This window comes from Mizuhopecten yessoensis, unplaced genomic scaffold (assembly GCF_002113885.1).
Source record: "Mizuhopecten yessoensis strain PY_sf001 unplaced genomic scaffold, ASM211388v2 scaffold1319, whole genome shotgun sequence".
Lineage (NCBI taxonomy): Eukaryota > Metazoa > Mollusca > Bivalvia > Pectinida > Pectinidae > Mizuhopecten > Mizuhopecten yessoensis.
In genome coordinates this window covers 116,220-131,831 of record NW_018403987.1, presented here as the reverse complement: position 1 = coordinate 131,831, position 15,612 = coordinate 116,220, and the positions used below count along the sequence as shown (strand labels likewise).

At 39.0% G+C, this 15,612-nt stretch overlaps 1 protein-coding gene across 5 annotated transcripts in view; it reads right to left on the bottom strand.

Annotated features, from left to right (window-relative positions):
- Positions 1–15,612, bottom strand: part of LOC110459872 (FERM domain-containing protein 4A-like) — a 127,778-nt gene that overhangs the window by 35,581 nt on the left and 76,585 nt on the right. For all 5 annotated transcript variants that reach the window (XM_021512371.1, XM_021512354.1, XM_021512342.1 and 2 more), the window contains 3 exons: positions 12,936–13,019; positions 2,341–2,406; positions 636–693 (listed from right to left, as the gene is read on the bottom strand). In XM_021512371.1, the coding sequence (XP_021368046.1) occupies positions 636–693; positions 2,341–2,406; positions 12,936–13,019 (208 nt within the window). The remainder of the gene's footprint in view (positions 1–635; positions 694–2,340; positions 2,407–12,935; positions 13,020–15,612) is intronic.

The window sequence follows — 15,612 nt, the reverse complement described above, 5'->3', positions numbered from 1 at the left end:
CCCCCCCAATAAAATATATACAAAGAAACTGAAAGAAGGGATTTCTGGGGAGGACATAAGTTGGTTTTACACTTCTTCCCCAAATTCCCCACCCTACAAACCCTAATTACACACAAAGAACCTTTGGAAGTGGATAAAGAAATCTGAAGGTTTCATTAAGGCAACACCGACCCTAGCTATATGCAGCCCCATACAACCATGATGTTGCATCCTTGTACATTTCCTATATACTATAAATCAATTAATTTTGTGAGAGAATAATTTTTGAATTTATTCGCATGGTGACCTGTTTACAAATTGACATCTTTTGCGAATGTCAATATGGACCCTGGTACTGAAACACCGCTCTCTCAATTGTTCCTTCCTTGGTACTGAAACACCGCTCTCTCAATTGTTACTTCCTTGGTACTGAAACATCGCTTTCTTAATTGTTACTTCCTTGGTACTGAAACACTGCTCTCTCAATTGTTACTTCCTTGGTACTGAAACACCACTCTCTCAATTGTTACTTCCTTGGTACTGAAACACCGCTCTCTCAATTGTTACTTTAAGTTCTTACAAACAAAACCTAAATACACCACTATCTGGGAGGGGGGTGGGTGTGTGTGTAGTTTTGGAGGGTTATGGTTACATACCTTTACTTCATAGTAGTGTATTCCATATGTTGGCAGTGCTTCCACAATGCTCATATAACTGTCAAAGGAAAAAAGAACAGTGTTACTGCAACATAAATCTATACCCTGCCACCAGCTTTGTTCTTTATCAAGAGATTCAGTAACTAAAGGCCACTGTCAGTCTTCCTTCTGTCAAACCGCTTACAGCAGAAAATTCTAATCTTCTAAATGTTTAAGTCAGTCCATACATTCTGACTATTTAGACAGAGTAGTTTTCCTCATATCACAGTGCATTATAAGTCACATCCCCTGCAAAACGTATATCGAGTACAGTATTACTTCGCACAGGAAGTTCTCTCGCCCACATCACAAGAAGTGATGTTGATTGCGTACACACCTTAACAGGAAGATGACCCACCACTTTACATTAATATATACATGTAGAAATATATAAATATAACTCACAGTGCAAGTGTACCCAACTCCACAACACTTAGACAAATATACTTATATAACTGCAAAATTTAACCTACAGCTCTACAACATAGAAATTATACGACACATAGTACATATATATACCTTACTCTAAAACACATAGACAAATATACCTATTTTACCCACAGATCAGTTTTACCTACAACTATGTGAAACAAACTTACTTATAGAAGCCCACAGTTCAAATGTATCTGTAACTCCATGACTAAATGGTCTCATTACACTACAATAGTGTAATTACGATAAACTATGTGACACATCAAAAATTACACCTCTACTTGTACACAAAAATGTCATCAATTTACATTTAACATCTTTCTCACCGGCATATAAGCAATCAACTAATCAAAACTTGAAGTTTTCCCAAACCTTCTTCCTTTCTGAGGCCTATACATAATACATTACATTTTAATTGATTTGTAAACTGGCATTTTGAAATCTAGATACAGCAGTGAGTATGAGAATTGATCCCTATTATCTTTGTTTCCCACAATAGCTGTCGGCCCACTCTACCCGATCAGTGTAACATACCCAGTACAACGACCCAGAACAAACACTAAGGAAGACAAACAACTGGTGGTTTGGTCTACTGGATTTGGCCAGAGGCCCATCACTAACAAAAGCTACACTGTGGTTATTGACTGGCACGAAAATGCATATAGTCATTGGATTTTTATGATATTGAAACAGTTTTAATTGATCCTGTATTGGATATGACCTGCAGCCATAATACACTCGTGTGCAAACCATGTGAAAGCTGGATACTGAGCTACAATACCAACTATTGTTTATGATAGACAGCCTATTATCAGGTACAGATCCAGGATTTGCCATTCAGGGTGGTGCAGCAGTTTATGTGGATCAAACTGTTGGTTCAGCAAAGAAACATATCTCAAATACTGTAAACCTACGTATTCTAGTGGTTGTTTAATTTTAGTGCTTTTTCGCACTTTAAACTAAGCTAATTGAAGATTTTGTATATAGTTTTCTATTGCATACATTGTGAGTGCGGTAATTCATCAATGTACTAGTATAGTGTTGAAAATTGGGTAATATGCAAAGCTTTGTGTCTACTAAAATAAGTACTCTTGCAGTACGGGGGACGGGGGTAAATTTGCCCTTGATCATGTACAAGTTTCGCTTACAAAATTATAGAAACAGTTTCCACTGTTCAGCTGATTCAATCTGACCACATGTGACAGATTACCTTAGGACTAGGTGGAATACTTACTTGACAATAGACAAGCCCCTGGAGGTGGTGGCGAGCTTCCTGTAGTATTCTATCACTCGCTCCTCACTGTCAACAAATAAAAACATCAATGTAATGTCAAACCTTAGCAAAATCATTAACAAAAACAGCTTCTTCACAACATTTGGGTACCATGGTTAAACAAGCGGACCAATAGGTATATTTACTAGAGTGCTAGAGTTCTCAGGTTCACAACTCACATTTGTAGATATATATATATATGTTAACACAATGGAAGGATGTTTTTAGAGATGAAAGAATGCCTTCAAGATAAATATTCTGACACAGACACAAGAAGTAGGAACCACAAGCTAGCCACAGCATGAGGATGGTGTGATGTAAGTCTCCCCTCCCACTCAGTCTGGGCTACAACATACATCACCATGTAGCACCAAGGTGATGCCTTTTGTCTGACATCACCATGTGGTGCCAAGGTGATGTCTTTTATCTGACATCACCATGTGGCGCCAAGGTGATGCCTTTTGCCTGACATCACCATGTGGTGCCAATGTGATGCCTTTTGTCGGACATCACCTAGTGGTGCCAAGGTGATGTCTTTTATCTGACATCACCATGTGGTGCCAGGTGATACCTTTTGTCTGACATCACCATGTGGTGCCAAGGTGATTCCTTTTGTCTGACATCACCATGTGGTGCCAAGGTGATGTCTTTTATCTGACATCACCATGTGGTGCCAAGGTGATGTCTTTTATCTGACATCTCCATGTGGTGCCAAGGTGATGCCTTTTGTCAAACATCACCATGTGGGGCCAAGGTGATGCCTTTTGTCAAACATCACCATGTGGGGCCAAGGTGATGCCTTTTGTCAAACATCACCATGTGGGGCCAAGGTGATGCCTTTTGTCAAACATCACCATGTGGGGCCAAGGTGATGCCTTTTGTCAAACATCACCATGTGGGGCCAAGGTGATGCCTTTTGTCAAACATCACCATGTGGGGCCAAGGTGATGCCTTTTGTCAAACATCACCATGTGGTGCCAAGGTGATGCTTTTTGTCAAACATCACCATGTGGTGCCAATGTGATGCCTTTTGTCGGACATCACCCAGTGGTGCCAAGGTGATGTCTTTTATCTGACATCACCATGTGGTGCCAAGGTGATGCCTTTTGTCTGACATCACCATGTGGTGCCAAGGTGATACTTTTTGTCAAACATCACCACGTGGTGCCAAGGTGATGCCTTTTGTCCGACATCACCATGTGGCACCAATGTGATACCTTTTGTCTTGACTGTATTGCCACTGAGCCAATTTATTTTGTCTGATACATTGCAATGCAAAGCCAATCTTTTGTCCAACATTATTGCCAAGTAACCCTAAAATATATCTTTTGTCCGTTTATGTTGCCATCTACGGCCAATCAAAGTGACACATTTTGTCAGACTATATAACCATGTAGTGCCAAGATGATATTTTTTGTCAAAATATATTGCCATGTTCAGCCAATTTTTGTCTCGACTGATTTCTTATTCTCCAAATGCATAGTCACAACCCAATGATCACAAACAAAACTACACACACAGCAACACAGGGTTCCTAATATAAATGCACCTAAGGCGTTACAACAGTGTATCCAAGTCAATTCTAGATCCATCCAAGGCAGTATAGACCAATATATAACATCCCTGCAGCAGGCACATTCCCCAAAGGTAAGATAAAACTGAATAGTAAATATTTCACGAAGTTCAAATGTAATACTACAAGCAATCACACAGAAATGTTGGTACAAGCATGTGTCGGTAATCCACGGTAATCTGTCAGGAAAGTCGCCGGTGACACCACAAAACCAGTCTAAAGCAGCACCAAAACTGTGTAACTCTGTCTCCTACTGCTCCAACAAATACTATAGCTTCATTCCCTACAGCTGTCAGGATCTTGTGTGATTCCCACTCTTTATTACTTACATATCACAGAGATAACTGTTTTGGTAACAAACAACGGCAGCAGAAGACCGACCCAGTCTAAAAGCTAGGATCAGTGGTGTTTGGCCCGCATGCCTTCACACAGGGACAATGAAGTAACCAATTATCCAACCCCCAGCGCGACCATAAAACAATTGGACTTAGCTTAACACTATCACTTGTGAGCGGCTTCTGTTTCTTGTGATCAATACTAGTTTTGATAAGGTGGGATCTGTGGTAAGAGCTCCGCCACAGTTAACAGGGCTTTCACTGGATTTACTCCAAACCGTTCAAATCTATTTACATACAGCAATGGTTAAAACATTTACATAATGAAGTAAAATCTGATTGGACTGTCCATCTCCCAGACAAGTAGGGGTTCACTGACAGCAAACATGGGTTTACTAGGATACATACTCCCTTCACTAAAAATAACTTGACCACACTTAATGCATTTCTCTCCCCTCTCCCCCCGTATATTCTTAGAGTTTTTTCTTGTTCATTTCAACTATGATAATGCTTGCTGACCCAGACTTTGCCAACCAGTTGGCTTTATTACTTGTCTCATTGTAGACCCTATCAGCCAATCATCTACATAGAGCTGACTCAATAACTCTATCAGACTTACTAGTCTTACCAGTGAACCAATCTTCTGGAGACCTTCTTGTTTCTGGGCTAACCATATCAGCTACTGACTTATTTGTGCACTGATCCAGCCAACCAATTAGCCACTGACTTATTTGTGCACGGACTTAGTCAGCCAATCAGCCACTGACTCATTTCTGCACTGTCTTATTTCTGCACAGACTCAGCCAATCAGCCACTGACTTATTTCTGCACTGTCTTATTTCTGCAGAGACTCAGTCAATCAGTCACTGACTTATTTTTGCACAGACTCAGTCAGCCAATCACACTGACTTATTTCTCCACAGACTCAGTCAGCCGATCAGCCACTGACTTATTTCTGCACGGACTCAGTCAACCAATCAGCCACCGACTTATTTCAGCAATGATTCAGCAAACCGATTAGAAAAAGACTTATTGTCTCAACATTGACCAAGTCAACCAATCAATCACAAACTTACCATGTCTCAGTGCCGACCCTGCCAGCCAATCAGACAAACACTTATTACGGGTAAATAAGTTCTAAAATGAGTACCTACGTTTAGTTAATTCAATTAAGAATGATTGACAAAATCAATGACCTGAGTGTCACTGTGACACTACAGACATCTGAATGTGTACCAGTCCGAAACCCCCAGCACATCAACAGTTATACCCTAACACACACTGCCAAGTATGTACAGATCTAATATAAACCTGCCTCTACCATCACACCTCAGGTCCCATGTGTAGCTCTGCCATAGAATATCGCAGCAGTCCAAGTGTTTTCAATGAAAAAAATCCTGAATTTTTGAAAAGCTTAAGCTTTCAGTAAGAATTTTAGTATTGTATAATTGAACATGTTTACAACTTCTATAAAGATATGTTGATCAAAAAATGAAAATTCAAATCAAAAAGGAAAGTCTGCACATTAAAGTGGATTTGAAAGTCCTCCGAGACGTTGTTTGGCAATCATCCTCCGTAATCTGTTACATGTGCAAAATGAAAGCACTGTTGACATAACACAAATTATTGCCGTGCCCTCACATACTGAACATAATACATCCTCGCCACAAGTATGCCCAAAATACGCGGCGTACATGTATTCCACTAATATACATATTTTAACACCAATGTTCACAAATAAAACATTAATTTACACATTTTAAAAGACCTGCTAAATACTCCCCTATTGTTCTCATAGTGTCTACATATTGTCTGTAGATCTTCGGTCCTGATATATCAGAGATCAAACACTGACAAATGACAATATGGTATACCTGATTTACTCCTTCCTGTTCAGCTTAAATATCTCATGTCCATTTGAGATCAATTACATGTACAAACTCTAGACACGATTTAAAGGATTTTAGTAATTAACTTGGAATATTAAAACATTGTGCCACTCCCTCATCCACCTGCTCAATTTCTTTCTTGTGCAGAAAATATTACATGCACAAAATATTGCAACATCATTTCTTTAGCATTTTGTCTACATACAAGTATATTTTCTCTCTATAAAACTGATTTTCATTTAGCAAACACAAGCCAATGTTAAAACAAACTGAAGAACCTGAACTACATCTGATCACTATGTCCAGTCTGTGAAGTTGGCCATTTAAATCGCTAGTCCTCCCCGGAGGGGGCAGGAGAGGGAATAGATACATCAGTACCATTGTATACATACCAAAATCAATAGCAGTCACAAAATCAGTCAGAAGTCAATTGTCCAACTTCTGATCGGACAACAGAAACAATCTCTCCTGAGATCTCCACTTCCATGTCAATCTGGCCAGCTTTCCTTGGTAACTATCGGAGGAGCGTTCCAGGGTAAATAAAGCATCCCTTTACTCCGACACTGGCCAATTTGCCTGGCTAACTGTGCTGGCAAAGAGGCCTAATCTTCACAGATACCTCACACCAGGGGACAGATAACCCATAAAAAAGATCTCACCAAAACCTGTGTACCTTAAAAATGCAGGGGTGCCTCCCCGAGGGAGTCAAGGTTGGCTGTTTTGATAACCTCCCCTCCAACAGATATCTCACAGGAAACACTACTTTATATACATTTCAAAGGCCCAGGAATTGGATTAAGTGATTGTACCTTTCCGGAGAAACGTCTTTACAAGAAACTTATCGCATGGATCAAGTGCCAATCTTTGCTGTCTAACAACTTACCCAGTTTTAGACCCTGACAGAGGAAGCAGCCATGGGGAGCTCTAAGTACAACATCTCCCAAAGTCCATACACTTATGGTTTTTCATATTTTTGGCTCATCTGATTTTTTTTCATCAGATGAAGACCCATAAAACCGTATATGATAGGCTATAAGTAAATCCTCGATTCAATATAGCCTGACAAGCCCCATTACAAGGGCCTAATTCTGACGGATTGGAAACATATGCACGATAAACTTGTCATCTTTCCCTCAACTCTTCTTACATGTTATCAGGTGCTCTATTATATAACTGGGTACAGAATGCTATCATACTTAAATGCACAGAGGGGGAAAACACATTAACTGCGATTCCATGTCACCATCAGTCATGACTGATGGTCTGGGAGGGAAAGAACAATATTACTGGACATCCAGATCAATATTTCCTCTAGAAGTTAAAGAAAAATATATGACGATTTGATAAGAATTGTTTAAATTAGACCTATATACTCACCACTGGTGGTGACAGTAGAAGCAAAGGACCTCTCTTTACACCAATACATATGGCTGTCAATGGTAACTTCCTATGAACACTAGATTAATATCAGTCCACTGTGGTATGGCACGTGATCCTATCTATATTAAATCTCTCAAAAAGTAAGATAAAGATATATCACCCAGTACATTACCGGTTCCTAAGAACAGAAGCACCAAACTATCTTTACAGGTTACAAGTCTGATGGTCAGCTATGGTCAGTGGTTCCAGACACTGGGCCTGATTGCCAGACAAAACATCGACCAGAGCCAGTAGCTGTGTTATACCAATACATAATCTGTAACAACACTGTTATATACCAGGGGATTTAATTAACAGGCGACCAGACACCAGCCATATCAGGGCCCTACATCAGTTGACTAGCACTGCCTGCTGGACACCCACTGGTCATGGTCAGTGGTCTAATGCTTACAAACACAGCTATAACAATGTGTTGTAGGAAAATATTTATTTACTTCATCATAATGGACTTGAAACAGTTGGAGGCTATTGGTGAAGCGCTGGTGTTCTGTTAGTATTGGACCAGTGAATGTTAACACAGTGCTGAATGGTAATGATAAGAGTTGTGATGGAGCTAAGTTATGTACACCGACATTACAGTGGTTTGGGGGAATCACCAGTAACGATACTGATAATTCTGTATTAACTGTCTATTGTGTAACACTTAAAACTCCAAATACCATTGTCAACTATCGATCCTTCGCGGTATGGCAGCTTATCGGCACTACTTTTTATTGCCCCTTATACTATAGTTGTGTTTTCCCCCTGGCACTTCCTCTGTCAAGTCTATACAGAATAACGCCTAGTTCTCATCCACCTTACATAGGGCTTGTGAGAGCTGTGAAAGGCTTGCTCCCAGTGCCAGCCAAGTACTTTCACGTGACGCCAAGAAATCGGGGAGGACACGCCATATGGAGAAAAGGAGACAATTCTGTGTGAGAATGAGGAGACAGTATGACGGGACATCAGAGACAAGATGGTGCCTCGAGTCCCCAGGACAATTGGTGACGAGTTGGAGCCTTAAATGACAACTCACTGCACCACAAGGTGAAGCTCATACACTAGGATCAGAGATGCAGGTTCCCTCTATCGGTGGCAGTGTTGTACCTGGTCCAGCCCATTTACTACTGACAGCAGAGCCAGGTCTAACACATCAGGGAACCTGTATACTCTACAAATTAATGTCAAATTGAACACATATAGCTTTTCCCTTGAGAAAAACCTGAGAACATTTCTTCACAAATTGATTCCCTGATTGATAATTTTCGAAATAGAAAAGAGTGTTCAAAAAGCCATTGCAATCTTTAATGATATCAACATTAGAAGTACTGAGTTTTTGATGTACCTTTCAAACAGAAAACAAGTCTCAACCAAAATTATACGACCTGCAGTTTATCACAAGGCACAAAGCCATAAAAACAGGAATCAATTGGACAACAATGCTGATCTTTGACTTGGGGATAGAGACCTGTTAGCTCTGTAGCAGACGAAGCAGATTTATCAGGGAGCCATGTAAGACTCGATAGTTTTTACCTCGACGACTACTTAGAAAATCCTACGGAACCTGACTGGATTGATCAAGTAGGAGAAAAAAACCAATTACCTTGCATTACCTTGTGAACCAGCATAAGTCTAGGAAATAATCAATGTTATGTAACTGTAGGATAATCTGTTGAAAGTTATTGGCAGGTCTAGCTACGACGGCAGTCCAAGGGCAGGCACCATCACTGATATATTCAATTAAGTTCACATGAAGATTCTATAATCAGATAGATCTAGCAGTGTTCCACCTACAGGGGACTGATAGAAATTGTTTCTGACCATTCTAAAGGGAGATCCATATACATAGGAATACAGAGAGATAAAGGTTGTCCCTGCAGTCTTGATGATTTGTATCTCTAGAAGAGCTCCATATATACTTTGTATAATTAAGAAAAAAATCCACATCTTGAGGATATAGGAAGAGTATAAGACTATTTCATGCCCGAGGGGTTTTCAAATTTGGTAAAACTCGAGGCTTTGCCGAGGGTTTTGCCAAATTTGAAAATCCTGAGGGTGGAATTTCCCTATCCTACACCCTTTGGCATGAAAGAGTATCTTTTTCTCTCATTCCAACCACCAGTATAAGCCCAGAAACCATAAAAATACGTTTGGACTGGCCACCATTTTAAAAATATCAATTTTCCCCCTGAGCTTTTTTGACGAAAACAAATTGGCGAGCCAGATTAAGCATATCCCATATTTGCTAACAGTGTTTGCGCAGAAAAATTAATCACATCTTTCTAACGTGTACGGTAAATATATCGTAAAAGGTTTTAATTTCATCACATTGCCTTTTCCGCATTGTGGCATTGGAGAGTTCCAAATTTGTGACGTTTCGTCATTGTTGTTGAGCCATTGTGACATCAAGTCACGTGAAATTGAGTGTTAGACAGAAATTTCCTACACCCCTTTCCTAACCTGGACAGCTCTATCTTACACACAGGGAAATGAGAGAAAAATGTCTACCTCAGTATATTTCTTGAAAGTCCAAACCCAGAGGCTTGCCAACAGTTTGGTTTTCAAAATTTTAACCAAAATTATTGAAATTTCTTTATCATACTCTCAAAGCTAAGAATAAAAAGGCACCAATAACTCCGATAGAATATACAGTTAGAGACAAGGGTAATGAACATTATTTTCAATAGGCCATTTGAAACTAAGATAATTCAATATGGTATAGACCAGAAACTCCAAGATACTATTTCTCTATTTGAGACAATTACAGAACAGCCAATGTCTCCAAATCTATATAGCTAGAGTCACTCTTTATCAATCATCTTCAAGACTTGTCCTGAAACCAAAATCAAGATAAACAGACATGTTTTCCCATAGCAACACACAAAGTCTGTGATGTTACTTAGCATTCCATACAAAACTTTTTAACAAGAGAAACACTGGAAATGAAATTTTACAATATTTGTTCTTTTCCTCCTCCCTATTAAGTGTGTGGTGAGGGCCGTTTCCTGGCTGCTGGAGAATCAGCCGTGGTCTGGTTTACGTAACCACGTCTGTCTACACCGACACTATATTCTCTGATGTTTAATACCCCAAGCAGATGGTGCAGTTTAATTGTAACATGCATTTCCTCCGACATGATTGGAATGTATTGTTGTTGCTTCTCGATTCATTACTGGTGTTTACTTGCATTCTAGATGGTAATTGGGAGCTCTGTATATTGCTAAAGATAGCTTATGGACCATTTGAGGATCAGGCGGAATAAAAGTTACATAATATCAGTAATATCAGGTCTGTTGGAGATGGACAGTTAAGTAGGAGGTAGTATTCAGTGTTTGGTGAATTCACAGTGACAGTTAATTGCCAGTAGGCTATGATAAGCTGTAGACAACAGGACAAATTGCCACCATTATCAGCCGATATTATACCAGCTCTTTAGTATCAGTGACAGACAAATTGCTATGGGTGGCTAACAGCATTTTTACATACGTATATGATAATTCACCAAACATTATAACCTCATAAACTCACAATTACGACCTGTTTCAACTCACTGCAAAACAAGGTACTTAAAATTAATTGTTCCCACATATCCTTACTACAATTACAGAAAAAGGTTTTGATTTTGGTTTGGTTTGTGTTTTACGTCCTTTTAACAGCTATATGTTCATTTAAGGACGTGCCAGATTTTGATGGTGGAGGAAAGCCTGAGTTCCCGGGGGAAAAACCACCGACCAACGGCCAGTACCTGGCAACTTCCCCACGTAGGTCTCGAACCCACGACCCAGTGGTGGAGGGCTAGTGGTAGCAGAATGTCCGACGCCTTAACCACTTGGCCACTGTACATGTGGTCCCAGGTTTTGATATAGCAACAGAAGACATTTGCAAGTATCACAGCATGGAACGGCTATTGCTATTGCAGATAGATCTTACGACTACAACAGGCTACTAGATATATTTTTCCAAATATGACAGTACAACTGTCATCTACAAATGTTTTCTATCCTGTGACAATGTGATGAGTCACCACCCAAACTGTTTACCTGGAGTATTTTTGGCCTTGTATATGAAATTGACATATGTCAGAATTACAAATGTCTACATGAATTTTGCCAAATGACATTATGATAAGTCACCACCAAGAATGCAAACTACATGTGTGATTGGCCCTCTGACATTGCAATATATTGCAAATCCTAAAGGCTACTTTGAATATGTTTGCTCATGTGACATTGTCACGTGTTGCCTACCCAGTGCCCTGAATGGCTACAACCAGATTTTTTATTTTCTCTGTTGTTCGTTGCTATGTGCCCGATCAAAAAAAACATTTTATGATCTTAACACAGACAGGCCACTGTTTTATCAGCGATCACTGTTAACGATTCATACAGAATTATTAAAATTTAATTAGACAGACGTAGCTGAATGTAGAGCAACAATCAACTTCTCCTGATCCAGCTCCAGACAAAGCACTAGACGATTTTATTACACATCTGATAAAATCTGAATCATTGAATGACATCATACACGCAATAAACTAAATACCTAATTAATTAGTATCAAACATTTACCCCATTTAATACCCAGTAGTATGAATTATATTTACATCTTTTGTCAATAGTGCTCGATCTATCCTTCAAATTTGTATTTTACCGATTTAAATTATCTCCAAAAACTGACATTACTTCTGTCATATAATTTTTTGAATTTGGTTCAATAATTCGATATTCGAACAAAACCATTCTTATATCGACATTTGCATGAAAAAACCCAGCACCTAGCAGACGACACAAAATCCATTTATTATCTAACCTCATTAATATCATCATGACAAATTAGAGACCGACGGAACATCTGCGGATTGATTATGTAATCGTTTTCAACAGGACCATTGACCACAGGCTAAGACATTAGGAAACCCCGATATTACTGGATCATGGTTACAAAAAAACAAGGAAAGGCAGCCGGGGACAAAATCAATACATTGCCATGGAAATTCAAGAGCACTCATTAATCATTGCCATAACACATAAAAAACAAATATTTAATTTTTTCTTCATCACATTTTTAATTTTTGTACAAGCTGTCATGCTGTGTATCATTGATTTTGTACAAATGTTGCGTATTTTACCTGAATATTTAACTGCCGTTCTGTTAAACACAACAAATCATGTCCCCCCCCCCCCCCCCCAAATCTCCAATGTTAATAATGACGAGCACACAAGCATTGTTAATCACTAGAGTGTCACAAGCTTGCTGCAGTCTAGACCCCTGCCCCGGGGAGCTGGCCATCTTGAGGACACAGCTTGACACAGACCTGAAAGTGTGCGTAACGGTACTTACCAGTAAGCTATGGAAGGATGCTCCTTCAAGGCACTGGTAGGTATCACAGGCAGTTTTCTAAGGTCATCGCGCGTGGTGGCATCACTGCAAGTCAAAACAAGACAACTGTTACAGTGGCTAACATCCTACAGCTCCCTACAATCTGTCTGCTGTCTCCAACAATCTGCTGTCTCCTGCAGCATCACACACTGGAGTCTATAGGCTGTTTCAAAATACTCCAATGGTATGATTATCTGATTATCAGAGATCTGGTATGTCCCAGTACAATGGGGATCCCTTCCTTGTAAGAGAAGTGTTTTATATATAACACCACGATATAAGTGTCTGATGGCCTTACCCACCTCACTGGTCACTCTCACAGGTCATCTGATGTCCCATCTCACACATACAAGTCAATCTCACACGTTCCAGTCGATACATGTTTACTGTGTATCAATTTTAACATGAAATGCAATGCGCTGTACCAGGATGGGGTCCCCAGTGTCACTAACACAGACAGATTCATATATCATAGATCTATAGTCACCCATACCTCCCTCCCTACCACTTCATCATACAGCAGATACTCAAAATCACGCTACAACACTTCATCATGGAGTAGATATTCCCGAGAAACTATTAAACCCTAGATATCATTACATCTTAGCTACACACTTCAAATCCCTCCTTACTGTTCCATCTTAGAGCCCATTCCCATCTTATGGTCATATACAATCTCTAAAACCTTTGATACCATTCTATCTTTGGGATATAGAAGTATATAAAACTCCATAACTCTCAAAAAGTCAGACATTTCTGGTGGCTATTTTCTAAGTCAAAATGCAGATTATTTGTGTAATACTTTGTCAAATTATTGTAGATTTAAGTATCTGCCTTATAGCATACAATTTATTTTCCACTTGAGAATTTGCTTAGACTCCACGGTTAAGAAGTTAAACATCTGATCTGGTTTTTCAAAGTTAAGTCAAATTATCAGGCTACAACTAATCTCTTCCTTGATGTTTTTTTTAATCGTTAAAACTCTAAATGCAATCATTAAGTTTACAAATTCAATAAAATTCTTTTAGGAAAACGTAGTTTCTTATACTGACATAAGATTTCAAAATATCACCAGTTTTTTCACTAGATCTTCTGCAAAGCTAGCAGGGCTTACATCACAAACTCTTTTATCAGTTCTGTCTATGACTATAAAGCTAACAAGACTTACATCACAAACTCCTTTTTATCAGTTCTGTCTATGACTATAAAGCTAACAAGACTTACATCACAAACTCCTTTTTATCAGTTCTGTCTATGACTATAAAGCTAACAAGACTTACATCACAAACTCCTTTTTATCAGTTCTGTCTATGACTATAAAGCTAACAAGACTTACATCACAAACTCCTTTTTATCAGTTCTGTCTATGACTATAAAGCTAACAAGACTTACATCACAAACTCCTTTTTATCAGTTCTGTCTATGACTATAAAGCTAACAAGACTTACATCACAAACTCCTTTTTATCAGTTCTGTCTATGACTATAAAGCTAACAAGACTTACATCACAAACTCCTTTTTATCAGTTCTGTCTATGACTATAAAGCTAACAAGACTTACATCACAAACCCCTTTTTATCAGTTCTGTCTATGACTATAAAGCTAACAAGACTTACATTACAAACTCCTTTTTATCAGTTCGGTCTATGACTATAAAGCTAACAAGACTTTACACAAGTAGTTGAACTAGTCACTCACCATAAGATGATACTTACTTGTTTTTACAGGAGTGACATATAACAACAGATACAAGGTTCTTGTATATCCCCAGACCAATATTGTAAAGCTCGCGTTACTAGTAAAACATTACCACTGTTTGGGAGTTGTAAAGCTCACGTTACTAGTAAAACATAACCACTGTTTGGGATTGTAAAGCTTGTGTTACTGGTAAAATATTACCACTGTTTGGGAGTTGTAAAGCTTGTGTTACTAGTAAAACGTTACCACTGTTTGGGAGTTGTAAAGCTCGCGTTACTAGTAAAACATTACCACTGTTTGGGAGTTGTAGAGCTCGCGTTACTAGTAAAACATTACCACTGTTTGGGAGTTGTAAAGCTGGCGTTACTAGTAAAACATTACCACTGTTCGGGAGTTATAAAGCTCGCGTTACTAGTAAAACGTTACGACTGTTTGGGAGTTGTAAAGCTCGCGTTACTAGTAAAACGTTACCACTGTTTGGGAGTTGTAAAGCTGGCGTTACTAGTAAAACATTACCACTGTTTGGGAGTTGTAAAGCTTGCGTTACTAGTGCTCGCGTTACTAGTAAAACATTACCACTGTTTGGGAGTTGTAAAGCTCGCGTTATTAGTAAAACATTACCACTGTTTGGGAGTTCTGACCCCTCACACAACAGTGACTTGATATGTGGTAATCAGTTCACACCCTGATACATTCTTAGCATGGTTTAAACATGAGGCTGGACAGACAAGTAATACACACATATACATTAATGGTGTCCTTAAACATCACAGGGATACATATACAGTGATATATACATCACAGGCAGAAATAATAGGCGGGGGATAGTATTACACATACAAAATATCTTTGTTGATGAATCTGTATATAGCGAAACATTGTCTGAACCTAAACTCTGTAAAATCTAGAAACCGGTATAAACCAGACAATTCAACTAACA